This window comes from Podarcis pityusensis (assembly GCF_964106645.2).
Source record: "Podarcis pityusensis genome assembly, contig: HAP1_SCAFFOLD_663, whole genome shotgun sequence".
NCBI classification, from domain to species: domain Eukaryota; kingdom Metazoa; phylum Chordata; class Lepidosauria; order Squamata; family Lacertidae; genus Podarcis; species Podarcis pityusensis.
Genome location: NW_028293401.1, coordinates 3,897 through 20,001, shown reverse-complemented (window position 1 = coordinate 20,001; position 16,105 = coordinate 3,897). Strand labels below are relative to the sequence as shown.

At 40.6% G+C, this 16,105-nt stretch overlaps 1 protein-coding gene across 1 annotated transcript; it reads right to left on the bottom strand.

Annotated features, from left to right (window-relative positions):
• Positions 1-381: 381 nt before the first annotated feature.
• LOC308468990 (exportin-1-like) lies at positions 382-14,639 on the bottom strand. Its single transcript, XM_081024315.1, has 21 exons — positions 14,523-14,639; positions 14,387-14,431; positions 14,112-14,293; positions 13,324-13,372; positions 13,121-13,240; positions 12,540-12,668; positions 12,002-12,160; positions 11,295-11,492; positions 10,667-10,805; positions 9,660-9,841; positions 8,313-8,469; positions 7,823-7,986; positions 6,975-7,109; positions 5,731-5,914; positions 4,395-4,501; positions 4,097-4,291; positions 3,186-3,354; positions 2,496-2,630; positions 2,225-2,384; positions 2,028-2,124; positions 382-1,431 (listed from the first exon to the last, which is right to left on the bottom strand). The coding sequence occupies exons 2-21, from the start codon at positions 14,399-14,401 to the stop codon at positions 1,285-1,287; spliced, it is 2,823 nt and encodes a 940-aa protein (XP_080880441.1). The 5' UTR covers positions 14,402-14,431; positions 14,523-14,639; the 3' UTR covers positions 382-1,284.
• Positions 14,640-16,105: the final 1,466 nt, after the last annotated feature.

The window sequence follows — 16,105 nt, the reverse complement described above, 5'->3', positions numbered from 1 at the left end:
AGACAAAGTTGGCATTTGTTATACAGAAGAGAAATTCTGGAGAAATGTTAAGCAAAAGTAACATTGATACTGCCAAATGTTAATTTTTTTGTTTTTGGTCATATTATACACTGCTTGAGAAGAGCCACAAAAACTCGGGTTAAAGGGGAAAAAGACAATGCTGGGCAGGCCATTTCGGGAGACGTGTTGAAAACCTACGTTTAAAGAATCAATTTGCAGAGCCACTCTCCTGCAGAGGAAGGTCCCACGGCCATTATGGGAGTCCCTGCCAGGTCTTGCAGGGTCCGTAACGGGATTCTTCTGCTACTCTAAATTCTACTTGAATTTTAAGGTGATCAGAGCGTTTAATCCAATAAAAGAATAAAGCCAAGGAAAGGAAAATAAATGTAAACCAAGTTTATTTTGCTTTTTAAGTAGTGTTCTTAAAGCACTACAGCATGGTAAACAATGTAATTAGTAGAAGTCATCTCAAAAGCCAGAATTCTTCTTTAATGAGCTTGTTAAAAAGATGCAGCCTAGTCTAACAGGATAAATATTTTAACCATTTCACTTCGAGTTAATGAAGGCTCACAAATGAGCAACACTCCTCATTGAGGAAAACAAAAAGCTGTTGTCGACAAAGCGACAGCACACACACAAAAACAAAAGAACTGTGTAAAAATAACTAACTGTACTGTGTTCCCATACTCTTTTTTCTCCAAGTTGCTTTACAATGGGATGATATGCACATGATCTTGCTGCAAACTTGCCATACAACTTGCAAATACCAGTAAGCCTAGCCTTGCCACTCAGCCCAAAAGCTGCTCATGTCTGATGCAGCACTCACCATCCTATACCTAACAATTAATCTGATGGACTATACTCATTTACCCTTTTCTTCTAGACTGCAGGACAGGCTAGTAAGAAAGTGTTCCCTAATTGGAAAAAAAAAATCTGTGTTCTAACTGGAAAATGTATAATTTTGCAATAGACTTTACAAGTTATATGTTTTGCCTCTTTTACCCTTAGCCACAAAATGGGCATGAAGTGTTTTTTTATTTTTAAAATGCCTTAATTTCCAACTTCATGCAAATCTAAATAAAGATGACCAAAACAAAAAAGCTTAAACAATGGAAGGATATTTCACAGAAAATTTCTTATACAAAAACACATAAGAAAAAAGGGCCACTAGGTGACATCTTAAATTTACAAATTGGCATCATTTTGGTCAACAAATATCCAAGTCCTGTTTTCTTTTACAACAAAGCAGCTGTACAGAAAGAAAACAGTGCAACTGGTTATTTTTTAATCACACATTTCCTCAGGAATTTCATGTGGATTAAGGATGCCAGGGACAGACATCTGAAGTTTGTGTTTCTCCTCCTGAGCCTGTCGAAGAGCTGTCTCTCTTTCTTCCAGGAATAAGTCAGACGTGTCTTCACCTGCAAATTCCTGTGGGAATAAAGCAGATGAGAAAATCCATTATAATCCAAACAACCGGCAGAGATCATCAAAAGCTAGAAAGGCAGTTACGATGTAAAGTTCCAGAACTTGGATGGATGAGATAATTTTATGCAATGAAATAAAAACCACACTCAAGAGTACCCTTATTGGCATCTGCATGTTTGAAACAGAACAGTGACTTCACATGTTAGAAAGCAAATGCCACAATTAGTGCATATCCCCTTTTCATAACCTGATAGTTCTGCCCTTATATTTTTGGTCCTCCAACTCAATCATCCTCAAGTCTCCTGTTCCCTTAAGTATGGGCATTAGTCTCCCTGATGGTTGGAATTAGAAACTAAAGTTACCCTAGGACTTTAGAAGTTGGCTACCTTTAACAATATGACAAAATTCACAGCATCAATATTAGCAAATAAGAGAGCTTTTGTTTTGTAAAATCATCTAGCAACTGACTTGGCATACCAATGAATGGAGCATGACAGAAACTAGCAATACATAGGTCTCAGCAAAAAAAAAAGCCCCATGGTTTAGTCTACTTGAAGTCCCATATGTATTCAGAATAAGAGAGGGAATTCCAGACATACCTTTATCTGTACCAGGAAGTCCCTAAGGTGTTCCTTGAAAGCAGGAATATCCTGATTTAAACTGAAGAGTCCTGTTACAAACAGTTTAACCTGTGCACTGAAGTAATAAAAAAAAGAGACACACAGAGAAGAGCAATTAAGACCACTAGTATTTGCACTCAAGTTCTATTTAACCTTTTAATTCTAAACACACTTACTCTTGAAGATGAGGAAATGCAGATTTAAGGAGATTAGCAACGTACTCCTGAATAAACATTTGGTTGCTCACTGGATTTCCAGGGTTTAGAGGAGTACTTATTTTTCCTTCTTCTACTAAGTTGAACATGTATGCAAGAATTGATGCATGCATCGTCAAACCTGGTGAAAGCACACAAAGGAGAGTAATATTTAGATTAGAATGTATACAGCAACTGAACTCACCGTAGCTCAAGCCGTACAGGTCTTCCATCCCACTCCACAATTACTTACCAGCAGTGTGAGACGTGTCTGTTACAACAGAGAAAATGTGCTGAAGAATGTCACAGAAATAAGTCTGGTAAAAACTCTGGGCAGCAGCTTCTTCTTGTGCAACATTTTGTAAAAGTGTATAAAGGATCTGAAGGCCTAGAAGAAAGTACATGAAGCTATTCAAAATTTTAGGGCCTGTAGAAGTTATGCATTCTAGAAACCAAGTGAAGTACATCAAGTATATGAGCTACACAGAAGCAAGTAAGTTATTAGTCTGGGAATTCCACTTTTTAAATTAAATAATCACTCATGACTACCACGTTTAAAATGAATGGACACACTTGGAGTGTCCACTCCACCAAACCTGTTCTCAATAGAATTCCCGTAAATTATTGAGGGAAGCTTAAAATCAAGTTTCAAATCTGTTAGGTGGGTATATAGAACAGCCTCTTTTCAGAAATAGGTAAGAACAGACACCCCCAAACTTGGCCCTCCATATGTTTTGGGACTACAACTCCCATCATCCCTAGCCAACAGGACCAGTGGTCAGGGATGATGAGAATTGTAGTCCCAAAAAATATCTGGAGGGCCGAGTTTGGGGGTGCCTGGGTAAGAATCTACATGCCCACATGTTCTAGGCAGAGGAGGATAGTTCAGCACAATTAGCTGACTTACTCAAGCATAAGAGTTCAGAAAATTAGGATAAGTTACCTGTATCTGCAACGTTTCTCATTGTGTGCTTGAAAGCCCAAATGATAGAATCCAGTACTAGTTTGAACTGTGCAGGTGGGATGGCCAGGAATGCTGGGAAGCAATGGGAGTTTACTGCTTGTAGTAGCAAGAAAAAGTTTGTTCTGTGTTCAGGATATTCTTCAAAGTCCTAATGGCAGAGGAAGGAGCAAACAGAAAAAAATAATGCAAGTTACACAATATAGTCTGACCAAAACAAATTTTTAGAACTTCACATTACTTAAAAAAGCACCCCAAAGTAAAATAATCTAGGGCAGCAGCTGCACAACAGCCGCCACACTTGTTCAAGAGCCCAAACCTAATTTTGAAAGAAGTTTCAAAACAATTCAAATCATGGTTTGATTTACAAGTTTTCAGGACTAGTGTATACCTGAGGCAGACCAAAACTTTAAACTATGCTCCAGCCTAGTTTAATCTACACTTTTTAACAATGGTTAAAACAATTGTTTCCTTAAAGTTGCTTCCAGTGAATGACTGAATACAGCGAGAATTGAATAAGCGATGAAATGAATGGAGAACTTTCAGAACATTTCTTGCTCTGTTTGAAGTTCTGGTATGCTTATTCGGGCAAGATTTTCAGAGATAGGTATCCCTACATATATGTCAGGCTTAAGTATTTTGCCTTTACTTTTTACGGAAAGGCAACCAGTAAGTTTTTTATAAGGTTCCTTCTTAGATTTTATTTCCACCTCCAAGAAGAATAGCTCTAACAGCCACTACATGGCAAGCCTCTTCATGAGCAGCAGCCTATAAATGCTTCACACATACATTTACAAGGAACACTACAATTTCAAACAGAGACAACTGAATGTGGTTCACAGCAGTGAAAAAACTCGAAGCATTCCTGTTTGTTGCAGGACTTTGTGAATTACCTTATTGATCATATTTAACGTGCATTCAAAGACAGCATCAAATATCTGAGGTATTTCAGCAGTAATGTGTCCTCCCAGCTTGTTTACTATGATAGCCATTGTACTAAGCACTTCAGGCTCTCTGGCAGCTGGAACATTCCTCTGGTAATCAATAAGAACTGCATCCAGCAAAGGCGGAACAAAGTTTTCAGCTACCTAAAGAGAGAGAAACAGTTGTACTGTAACACAAGGTCTATTATACGTTTGAGTGTGCATTTGCCATTCATTGAGGTTGCTGACACTTGAGAAGTCCACTTACCATCTGAGGATCATTGGATCTGCTCACCCAGCCAGAAATTAGTTTTAAAGTTTCCCTTTTTACTGTTCTCATACTTCTGATCAGAGGTTGCTTCGTAACCATTTCTCCTGGAAGAGTTTGAGGTCAGTTACAACCCAGGAATACATACTTTGTAAAACAATTCAAAAATATTTTTACCCTCCCTTTCCACAGAATGTCCAAGGTAGCTACCCATCTAAAACAAACAAACAAACAAACAAACAAACAAACAAACAAACAAACAACGGAAATATGGCAGATAAAATCCAGGGCAAAGAAAGCAGCTGTCAAAACCTTGTAAAAATCAATTTGAACTTTAAATTGACGTCTTAACTTAAGCAGAGGCTGGACTGTGTATTAGTTAGTTGAGATTCTTGCATTGCCGGGGGGGTTGGACTAGATGACCCTCAGGGTTCCTTCCAACTCTACAATTCTACCTCAGGGTAAAAGTTCTGACCCTTTTATTATAGGGGCTACCGGACAGCATATACCATCCTTGGTACAAATTCCACCTCCCTCCCCACTCCATCCTGTGAAGGCTTTCCTCAACACTGACTTTAACCATGGTTAATCTATTTTCAAACACAGAAACAAGAAAGAAAGAAAGAAAGAAAGAAAGAAAGAAAGAAAGAAAGAAAGACTAGTAGCAAGTTGTAGTAAGTTCTGTGACCACACCATGCAAGGGTTCCCCTATCCCATCCATTCATTAAATTTAATCTTGTTCTAACCACCCTCTGCTTTTCAAACAACATAAACCATTCCATCACTTCATCCGTGTCTTTTACCCAAGCTATCGTATTTTTTGCTCTATTAGACACACCGGACCGTAAGACGCACCTCTTTTTTAGGGGAGGAAAACAAGAAATAAGAAAGCAACGCAAAGCCTCCTGAGCGAGGAGGGAGTGCTCCTCCCTCTTCGCTCAGAAGGCTTTGCGGGGCTATCCCTGAAGCCAGGAGAGCAAGCGGGATCGGTGCGCACCGATCCCTCTTGCCCTCCTGGCTTCAGCGAAAGCAAACCTCCTGCCTTTCCCCTCACCTCCCGCTAGAGCCGTGTGCTCTTTAAAGGGAGTGCGGCTCTTGGGGGCTTTTCTGGGAAGTGGGGGAAGGGACAGAGCCGCACGCTCTGTCCCTTCCCCCACCTCCCGCAAAAGCCAGGGATAGCCGCGCAAAGCCTCCGCAGGGCAGCGGGATGAAGGCTGCCTGCTGCCCTGTGGAGGCTTCGCGCCGCTAAGGCAGAAGCTAGAAGTTCTGGCTTCTGGGGTAGCCCGCGAAGCCTCTGCATACTCCAAATACTTATGTTAAAGCCAGTAATACTCACCGTTTGCCTGAATAGCTGCAGAAATGTTTTCACTGAGGCACTTGTACACATTCAGCATATCCAAGTAGATTCTGCCCAGCTGAATCACAAAGGGATGCCCAACAGCTTTACACGCCCGCACATTTGTTTTCAGAATGCTCCCCAATTGCTTAACAGTTTCAGAGTCCTTTAGGATATCAACGTTCTGTGGAACAGAAGTAAACCATGTATATATATTTCCTGCTACTTGATTCGGTATTTTATTCTATCATTTTTATCTGTGTTGCATGTCACCTGGAACACTACGTTAAAAAGAAATGTAATAACAGTAATAGTAATAAATTAATTCTCTTCCTCCTCCCTGGCCAGCATAAAAATAGTCTGCTGGTTTGGGGCGGGGGGGGGGGGGGGGAGAGAGAGAGAGAGAGAGAGAGAGAGAGAGAGAGAGAGAGAGAGAGAGAGAATTCCTTCCTCCACTCCCAGCGCAGAAATGGCAGGCTGATGAAGCCATGCTTTTTCTATTAATTCATTAATTACATTTGGATACCACCCTATACCAGTAGATCCCAGGGTGGTTCTTCTATCAGCTGCATTTGTAACCTGCTCAAGTTTTTCTTTACTAGCCTGCATTTTGCTTAATAGGAGGATGGTAGCAGCTTGTAAGTTTGGGGCGGGGCAGTGCTTAAGAAGGCTGCCTTTAGCGAAATTAGCCGATGCCTCTCTCACACACATAGCAAATGTTTTCGTATTTCGCACCACATCTCCATAGAATTCCACCACAGAGTCTTGGAAGGCAGGTCAATCTCATTTCAGCACTGCCCACCAAAGGATCGTTCCAAATGATGTGCATAAAGCTAGTAATGACATGCTTCATCAGCCTTCTGTGAACTGGAAAAAAATATATATACTCCTTTTGTCCACTATGCTCTATGAAGGTTGCTACAATTTTGCTATGGCGAAGCAGAAACTGCAAGTTACATGAGGCCGAACGGTAAAACTGAAAGTAAAATTAATGTGTTTTAGACCCATACATGGAATGAAGTAGTTCGTGTAACTTTACACAACTCAGGGCAATAAAACCTTTGAAAATTGGGAGTAAATTTTTTGAAGCATCACTGATTTGGGTGACCACTGCCATGGCAGCCATTTTGTGGCTGGTCAAGCCTTCATGGCAGCCATTTTGTTGTGGCTCGCATGACACGCTCACATATGCAAGTGTCTCTGTAGGTTCAAAATAAAGGAAACCCAATAGAGAATATACTTACTTTTGTGGCCTGTTGAATTATGCTGTCCCATACTTGATTAGGGAGTAACATGTATTTCTCTATCAAATGCTCTTGTACTGTCTGGTCAGTCTGTGCTCCAATCATGTATCCAACTGCTTCGTAGAAAGTATGCACCTAGTTGAGGTATCAAATGTACCAAAACATATAGCTGAATATGCTAAAATATGGTAAGCCTATACATGCATTTTAGACTGGTATTTAAAACAGGTGCATTTATTTAAATTATCTGTTCAACGGTGAAGCTGCATATTCTTCTAAAACATGTGAATTATTGCTCAAAAATAAGTAGGGCCTTTTTAGGACAACCTAAAAACACAACTTAAAAGATTGACAAATAAATTTAGAGCACACATGAACTTAGGCCAACAGTGCACCAAGGAGTCAGATTTCCCACTATGGAACAAAGACCATCTACATTACTATGCAGAAAATTTGGCATTTATATAGCTAGCTAGATGTGAATGCTAAAGGACTATTTTGGGCAGAGGAGAACCTAACAGCAAATCAGCCAGTTGCAGCTTGCCACTGCTTTGTACCATGGACATGTGTCCCAAAGCTCCAAAACCACTGTTTTAAGTCCAAAAGTGCTCTTCTGTGGGTGCAAGAGCTTCTTCATATCCAAAACACCGACACAGAATTCATTCCAAGCTTTCTCCATACATCTTTCATTTTAAGTCAGGGGTAGAAAAACTATCAGCTCAAAGGCTGAACTTCCTTATAGGGGCTACATTATCAGTGGGCAGAGGCAAAATTGACAGAGCAACAGATGCGTCCACCCTCAGGCCCAAGGCTTCATATTCCTGTTTTTATAAAGTTGAGTGACATACCTGTTGTGGTTGAAGGTCACAAATGATTGTATTAATGTTGTTCAGGATCTCATCGATGAATGGCATGACCTCTCCCACCTGGACTTGAACAAAGTGTCTGCGGCATTTCTGCGCTATTTTTATAAAAGTATCGCAAGCCATGTCTTGGACACCATCGTGGGTTTCTATAGCAGAGCAAGAGAAAAGTTGTGAATACAAAAAAATTACTGTATACAACGTGCTGCTGTTTCTCAGGTTTCATCTTTCCACAGAAATCTTGCCAAAGTTGGCCTATTTCTCTTTCCTAAATTTAAGTAATATTTTGGTGTCTTCTACTGGGGCTTAAGGAAATGAAACTGGAACAGAGATGCTACTCAGAGTCTTGAGTAGCTTCTCAAAGTCCTATAATGTTAAGGTAGTCTAGGATCAAAAGCAGTTAACTATTTCAAAATTTAGATTGCAAGAAATATTTGTTACTGTGAAAACAAAGTGAGAATTCCAGATAAATTACCATGCATAAATTCAAACAGCTTGTTAACAACAGTCTTCAGAAATTTCCAGTGGGCTCTCAGAAACCTTGGATATTGCCCTACTATATACATTATATTGGATGCAATAATAGCTTTATTATCCTTCCCTCGCTTTTGCTCGCAAAGTCCCAGAAGGTCCTACAAAAGGAAAGAAAGAAACAAAGAAAGAAAGAAAGAAAGAAGAATTATGGAGTTGCACTGTTAGAAGTTAAATTTGAAAGCATTTTTTCTATTTAGTTTGCAGCATCCAGAATATTTTACAGAACCTCTACAAAGTCCTCATTTTTCTTTTCAATAAATGCCTGCATTACCATAGAGGCTTCTCCTTTTCTCAAGTAGAAGGGAAGCACACTCTGGCCCCCAGTAAGGGCTACTGGGATGTGTGTGTGTTTTGATGGGGCTCTTTTGCATTATTACAATCTATTGCAAGTTGCCTTGAGGATCTTCCATCAAAAGGTGTTGTGCAAGTCTTAAAATAACTTCAGTTATTTTATTTGAACTGCCACTAGCATGTCTACATTTAAGTGTGTTGACGCCAAGACAATAATTGAGGCTGCATCAGCAACAGAAGCTGCGTGTTACCTTTATGAAATCCCGCCTTCCCTGGAGTTAACTCTGGCCACTGGTAAGATTAGCATTCCCTAGAAATTTTGTTCAGATACTGCTTTTTAAAACAGACTATGTTGCACCTCTTTCTGGAAAATCTGGTTTGCTTCCCCCCCAAGAGCTACTAACATTTCTCTATCCAGCTATATGCTATACATGATGCTGACTCTGAAGATGGTTTAGAAACTTCCAACTGCTGCAGAATTCAGCGGCCATATTTGAGCACATGACACCAATCCTGGCCCAAATGCACAGGCTGCCAATCAGTTTCCAGTCCCAATTCAAACCGCCGGTTTTGACCTATAAAGCCCGAAATGGCTCAGGACCACAGTACCTAAAGGACCACCTCTCCACATATGCCACATATGAACCAACCCGGACACCGAGATAATCATTTCAAGCCCTTCTCTGTGTGCCTCCTCCACAAGAGGTCCAGAGGGTGGTAATATGAGAACGGGTCTTTTTTGCAGTAGCTACCCATTTGTGGAATACTTTCCCCGGTGAGGCTCACATGGCACATTTGTTACATATAGTTGCCAGGCAAAAACATTCTCTTTCTCCCAGGCCTTTGGCTAATTAATTGATGACCTTTTAAACTGTGTGGGGATGGGGTGGCTGGGTCGTGTTTTTGTTTGTTCCTATATTACATATTTTTGTGTTTTCATATTGTAAACTGCCCTGTGATCCTCAGATGAAGAGCAATGTAGAAACTTAATAAATACCTTTATTACTGTTACAAGAAACCTCTTCTCATCTTCTTCATGCATTGCCCCACTGATTGAGCCTATGGCCCAACATAGAGTGTTTAGATTTTTCCATGACCATTCGGTACCGTTTACTTGATTGTGAAGTTTCTCTGTCATTATTCGCTCAGTATCTGCGTAATCCAAATGGGTAAGGTAAACTAGAAAAAGAAAAATTGGTCATATATGAAAATGAGCATTACATATTTTCAGGGTTTCAGAGTAACATCTACGCTTAAGAAATATAGTTAATATTTAAAGATAAAAGTGCTGTACTGCTTGTATATTTAATTAGTCACACACAGTTCATCCAAACATCACAATACTATACATTATTCAATACTGTAAGTGGGTATAGGTTTAAAGTAAGTGTTCACATAATTATATTTCACTATACAGTGGTACCTCTGGTTAAGAACTTAATTTGTTTCAGGGGTCCATTCTTAACCTGAGGTACCACTTTAGCTAATGAGGCCTTCTGCTGCCGCTGTGTCACCGCAGCGCAATTTCTGTTCTCATCCTGAAGCAAAGTTCTTAACCTGAGGTACTATTTCTGGGTTAACGGAGTCTGTAACCTGAAGCGTCTGTAACCCGAGGTACCACTGTACAGCCATGTTATTATACGTACTAAGGGCAACTAAAGGGTGCCCTGCAGTTCCCCTAAGGTTATGGGGCTCTCTGCCAGGTAAGGCATATTAAGCATGCATTAGCTAGATTTTTGTAAAAGCAATATAGGCCCTAGTTAGTCTCCTAGGCTTCTGTAGGCATTTGTGACCTAATTTTCCAAGCACAGGATGACCACCAAGACAGAGCTAATATCATAAAGACTTTATCTAATAAGGACTTCAGGCAGTACCTGAAATTAAAATCATAGTTGACAGAAGAATGTAGAACAAATCTGCATTAAATCGTTTACAAAGAGCCACAAGACACATTTATGGCCCTGGGATGATCATGGAGTTGCAGGCAACTATTATTTAACTTACCTAGTGTTTCTCTCATGTTTTTGTACAAATTGATAGAATCTGTGTCTTTCATGAATTCTCGGACAACTTCCCCCTGGTCATTTTCTACAACAAGCACTTCCTCTGGTTTTGCCATGCGGCTAACCATCAACAACCGCACCTGTATTTGGGGGGGGGGGGGGACAGAGAAACACACACAAATAAGTTTTTTCGTAGAAGAATATTGCTAAATATCTTTACACTTATTTTTTTAACAAGCAGCAGGTGCACTCACCATGAGGCAGGCACACATTCCAATTAATGTCATCTGACTGCAGCAAGCAGGCTTCCTACCTTGTGACTTTATAAAGGACTGATATTGTTTTTATTTTAAGTGCCATGAACCATGAAAACCCACCAAATATTTTTCACAATACTAGGGGAAACCCAGCTGGATGGGCAGGGTATAAATAATAAATTATTATTATTATTATTATTATTATTATTATTATTATTCAGAGAAATAAGCCCAAACTCTACGAGCTGAAGCAGTAAACTCCTATGAAATGATTTTGGAACTGCTTCTGAATAAATCAAGCCACCAGACATTCAGAAGAATGATTAAGCCCAACTATGACAGATTATAAGCAAGTTGGAAGATTCCTATTACCTTAGACAGAACAGGAAGATAAAGTTGTCTCCGGGGAGGAACATCAAAATGCTGGGTCCCCGAAAGTAATGGCGAAGCAGATGTTGAAAATGGGCTCTCTCTATATAGTTCAGCAGCCAGGTGATTCCAGTACTCCAGACAAATCTTAAAGATTTCAGTTTCTTCAACCTCAGATACCAGCAGCATGTAATGAAGGGCCTAAAGCGAATTTATGGTGATTACTTAATTGACATACGAAAGGGCTAAGCATATATAAAAACTGGCAACTTTAAGATCTGATCGGTTTTTGGTGGAGCATCTCAAAAATGCTTTTGACTAAGTTCTCAGCCCAAAAAAACACAAGTTCACATCCTTAGAATGAATACAAAAGGGCAACTGGCATTGTGTCAGCACTAAGTACTGACAGCAGGAGAAGAGCTCTTACTATTTCACAAGGTAAACGATTACCAGACTAGAAATGCTGGAGAACTCCCTTTGAGAACTGCACAGCCCGAACACAAATACTGGGACCAGGCCAACTGTGCAGCTGACAAAGGAGCTTACATTTGAGACACAATTTTACCCTGTCTACTAATCCAAGTTAAGTCTGCTCTCATGCTTTACTCAGTTCTTGACCCAACTTACTTTTCAGTAAAGACGATGAGATACAGAGGACACCAAAACAACACCACACACAAATAAGAAGCAAGCAAACTGGGAAAACTTACTTCCATTAATGTCTCCCTTAGATTTAAACGTTTTTCTATAAGTTGACCATGCTCTTTCAGAAAGGTACAGAGAAACAAACTGAGATTCTGGATGAAATTCTGTTCATCGTCTTTTCCATTGGAGTATGCAAGTCGAATATTGGTGTTCAAAGGAAGCATCTAAGAACAACAGAAGTCAAAATTATAATCTGGCAGTCATGTAAATGCCAATGGTGTCATCAACTACACACACTTTGGCCCGCTTCACTTTGGATTGCTGCTATAAATAGCTCCACTGAAATAAATGGGATTTCACCCCATGTGGACGTTTCTGAGCAACTTGGCATACGATCCACCGATAAGATTCATTAACTCCTCGAATGTTGCATACAGGGGGAAAAATACTGGGATTCCACAAGATTTACTTCCAATGAACAAGTTGTTGCCTGCACTGGAAATCTTGGTATCCAGTTGAAGGATTTGAGAGGAACCAACTGCTTCAGAGTAAGAACTGCCACCCACTCTAATATAAGTTTGGGAGGAGGAGGAGGAGAATTACCTGTTTCAGCTGCATCATCGTCAAGGTAAAGAGTGTGACAAACTGTTCCTCATACTGACTTACACTGACACCAGCAATCTCTGTGAGGCACTTCAAGGAGACATTTCGGAACATAGGGACATTTAAAAACTGTAAAAGAAAAAATATGCATAGAAGTTAGGTACTCACTTACTAGCTACAACCAGCACCCCATTTTCCTACTTAGTGGTTATTTAAGTAAAAGATAAAGGTACCCTTGACCATTAGGGTCCAGTCGTGGACGACTCTGGAGTTGCTCGCTCATCCGATGTTTGTCCGCAGACAGCTTCCGGGTCATGTGGCCAGCATGACTAAGCTGCTTCTAGCGAACCAGAGCAGCGCACAGAAACGCCGTTTACCTTCCCGCCAGAGTGGTACCTATTTATCTACTTGCACTTTGACGTGCTTTCAAACTGCTAGGTGGGCAGGAGCTGGGACCGAACAACGGGAGCTCACCCCGTTGTGGGGATTCGAACCGCGACCTTCTGATCGGCAAGTCCTAGGGCCTGTGGTTTAGACCACAGTACCACTATGTGGTTATTTAGTTTAGAGGAAATACTCACTTTGTATATTAGCGTGCTGATCAGCTTGGTCTCAAAAATATAGCCCAGTGGAATCCAGTTGAGGAATCGAAGCAAAGTTTCCAAAGTCGCATGAACAAGGGGAGCATTTTGAGAGTTTTCCTGTTAACAAAGCTACATATAAGCAAATGTGTCTTTATAATAATGTGACCATTTTACAAAGATTATATTGCAATAAAGCTTACCATCACAAATTGACACAGCTGAAATATCTGTGAGAACTCATTGCACATACTAGAAGAAATAGAGAGAGAAAATCAGCAACTAACAACCACAACAACAATTTTATTATTTGTACTCTGCCAATCTGAATGGGTTGCCCCAGCCACTCTGGGCGGTTTCTAACAAATAAAAAAACATAATAAAACATTAGATTAAAAAGCAATAAAAAGCAACATTAAAAGTTGCAATATAAAATGCCTCTACCATGTTTAATACGTCATACTACTGCAAAGACTTTTGTTACTACTTTTAGAGGTTTTGCAGGATAGCCCAAGCAAACACCAGCAGATTACAAAGTACCAATTCAAGCAAAGGCAAGAGCCTGCAGATATGTGCAGTAAGCCTGCAACTTACGTGCATTTAACTTGTGCATATTCAGCTTGCACGCTTGGCAAATAGTTAAATATCCAAGGGAAAACAGACTTTGGCAAACCCACCCACCATTGAACCCAATGCATTTTTGGACTATATACAATTTTGGCTTTAGGCACGATCCCTGGAACGTAACCCCCATGTAAGTTGTGGGCTTACTGTATTACTTCTGAAGTCTATCTTTTAAGAGCACAAGTTGCAAAATTGTTTTATTTCTACATCACAAACTTAGAGACATATAAGCTCTGTTTAGAGTTTAGGGAAAGAGGCAGTTGCAATATATTGCCTCCAAATACCTGCAAGGAAAGCTGGTGGATAAAACAGATGGGCAACAGCCCACTTAGGTACAGTATATGGGGGGGGGGGGAACACTACTTGCCTGTCCTTTAAGTGTTTGGCTTTTACTTGAGTTATTTGTCCACTGGAAAAGTCAAACACCTCTTCACTAAGCAGTTTTAAGATCACCATGTTGTTCTGACAAAGGCTCTCACTTGTCCTGCTGGCCCCAACTATGTCACTGATGAATGTTGGCCAATGCTTTGGCCATTCTTGTTTTAGTATCTGCAAAGCATGAGAACCCCATGTGGTATAAGATTAGTTTTCTTCTGATAAAACCTTCATAACTAGTATTTTTAGGTCAGAGACAAAACTTACCTGAACAAGAATCATGTTTAACTTCCCTATGTATACTTTCTCTTTCTAGAGGAAACAAAGAAAAAAGAATTAGGGCCTGGTTTCACTTCATCAGAAAGGAGCCCACTTTCCAGTTCCCTAGAGAAATCTCACTTACTTCAACACATGATGGATCGGATGAAGTCTTGATAATTAAGCCAACAACGTATTTTTTGATACCTACAAAATATTTTTTAAAAGTTTGTAAACTATCAAACAACAAATCACTGATAAAACAGGATGTATCAAGGAATTATTAAAAGCCCCAAGTATACAGTGTCCCTGAGTAAAGCTGCCTGAATACATTAAGCCAGGAACAGGCAAACTTGGCCCTCCATATGTTTTGGGACTACAACTCTCATCATCCCTAGCTAACAGGACCAGGGGTCAGGGATGATGGGAGTTGTAGTCCCAAAACACCTGGAGGGCCGAGTTTGCCTATGCCTGCATTAAGCAGTAATGGGATAAGAGAACAGATTATCCTATGGACTGATAATTGATTAAAGAACAGGAATAGGAATAACTAAACAATGAAGCCCCTCAAACATCTGCATTAGGAATGATGCCTTTACTTAAGTTCCTAAATTTTGTGGACTTAAGGGTTAAGCGAAGTAGCCAAGATTGTGGATTGCTTCAGTTGTTTTATGATGATGATGAAACCCAATAGGACTCTAAAGAGCCATATCCAAATTGAGAGAGACACAAATGCAGTTCAGTGTAAAGAGATACACATTGGCGCAAATATCCTAAATGCACACATACTGAAGGGGCCCAAACTCACAGCGACTAACGAAGAATGCTCTTGAGGTCATGGCGGATGGCACAATGAAATGTTGACCCAGTGTGCAGCAGCTGTGAAAAAGGTGAATTCTGTGCTTGGGACCATTAGGGAAAGGGATTGGGGTGGGGAGAAGGTGCCAATATTATACACCAGGACAGAAGTCAGCAACCTAAGGCCCATGGGCCGGAAGCAGCCCACGAGGGTCGCTTAACCGGCCCATGAGCCACCCCCGAACCGAGCCGCCCTCTCAGCAAGTCCCTGCGTGCTGCGCTAAACTGGTGTAGGGGGCTCTGAATGGGGACTCTCTTCTGCGGCTCCGGAAATCGCGTCTGCGCATACCCAGATGCCGGAAATCGCATCTGCGCATGCCCACGGCATCTGGGCATGCGCAGAAGCGATTTCCGGCATCGTGCTGTGCCAATCTGGCCCATGGAGGATCTCCATGGGAGTGATCCGGCCCATGCCCGGGAAGCCTTGCCGACCCCTGCACTAGGAATACTGCCCTGCTTCTCTCATGCAATCCTAAGCCATGGTTTATTAAACAGTGGTTATTAAACCACCACTTAGCTTTATGTATGAACCCTGCCCTTGGGCTTAACTATAGTTAATGGCGAACAAGCTGCAACTTGAACTGTGGCTTGTTGTTGGCTTATAAACAGATGTAAAGTTCATTGGGTAAACTACGGTCAAACTGCTCTCATAAAATCAATTTCAGTTCCAGTGAAAGAAAATACTTTAGACTAGTAAATTCTTTATCTGTCAACTTAATTTTGGAATGGGTATCTCAAGCATGTCATCCTGCCCCAAGAGAGAAAATTAACCCATGAACTGAGAGCAAGAAAGAATTTTTTTGCAACAGACAATTTTCATACTGTCTGGTCAGATTTCATTTCATATATTATGATGAAAGAACATAGCTA

Coding starts and splice junctions, on each gene's coding strand:
- LOC308468990 (XM_081024315.1), bottom strand. Junction 12,161..12,539: donor CGATGATGCAGCTGAAACAG/GTAATTCTCCTC, acceptor TGTTGTTCTTAG/ATGCTTCCTTTGAACACCAA. Junction 2,631..3,185: donor GAGAAACGTTGCAGATACAG/GTAACTTATCCT, acceptor ACTTTCTTCTAG/GCCTTCAGATCCTTTATACA.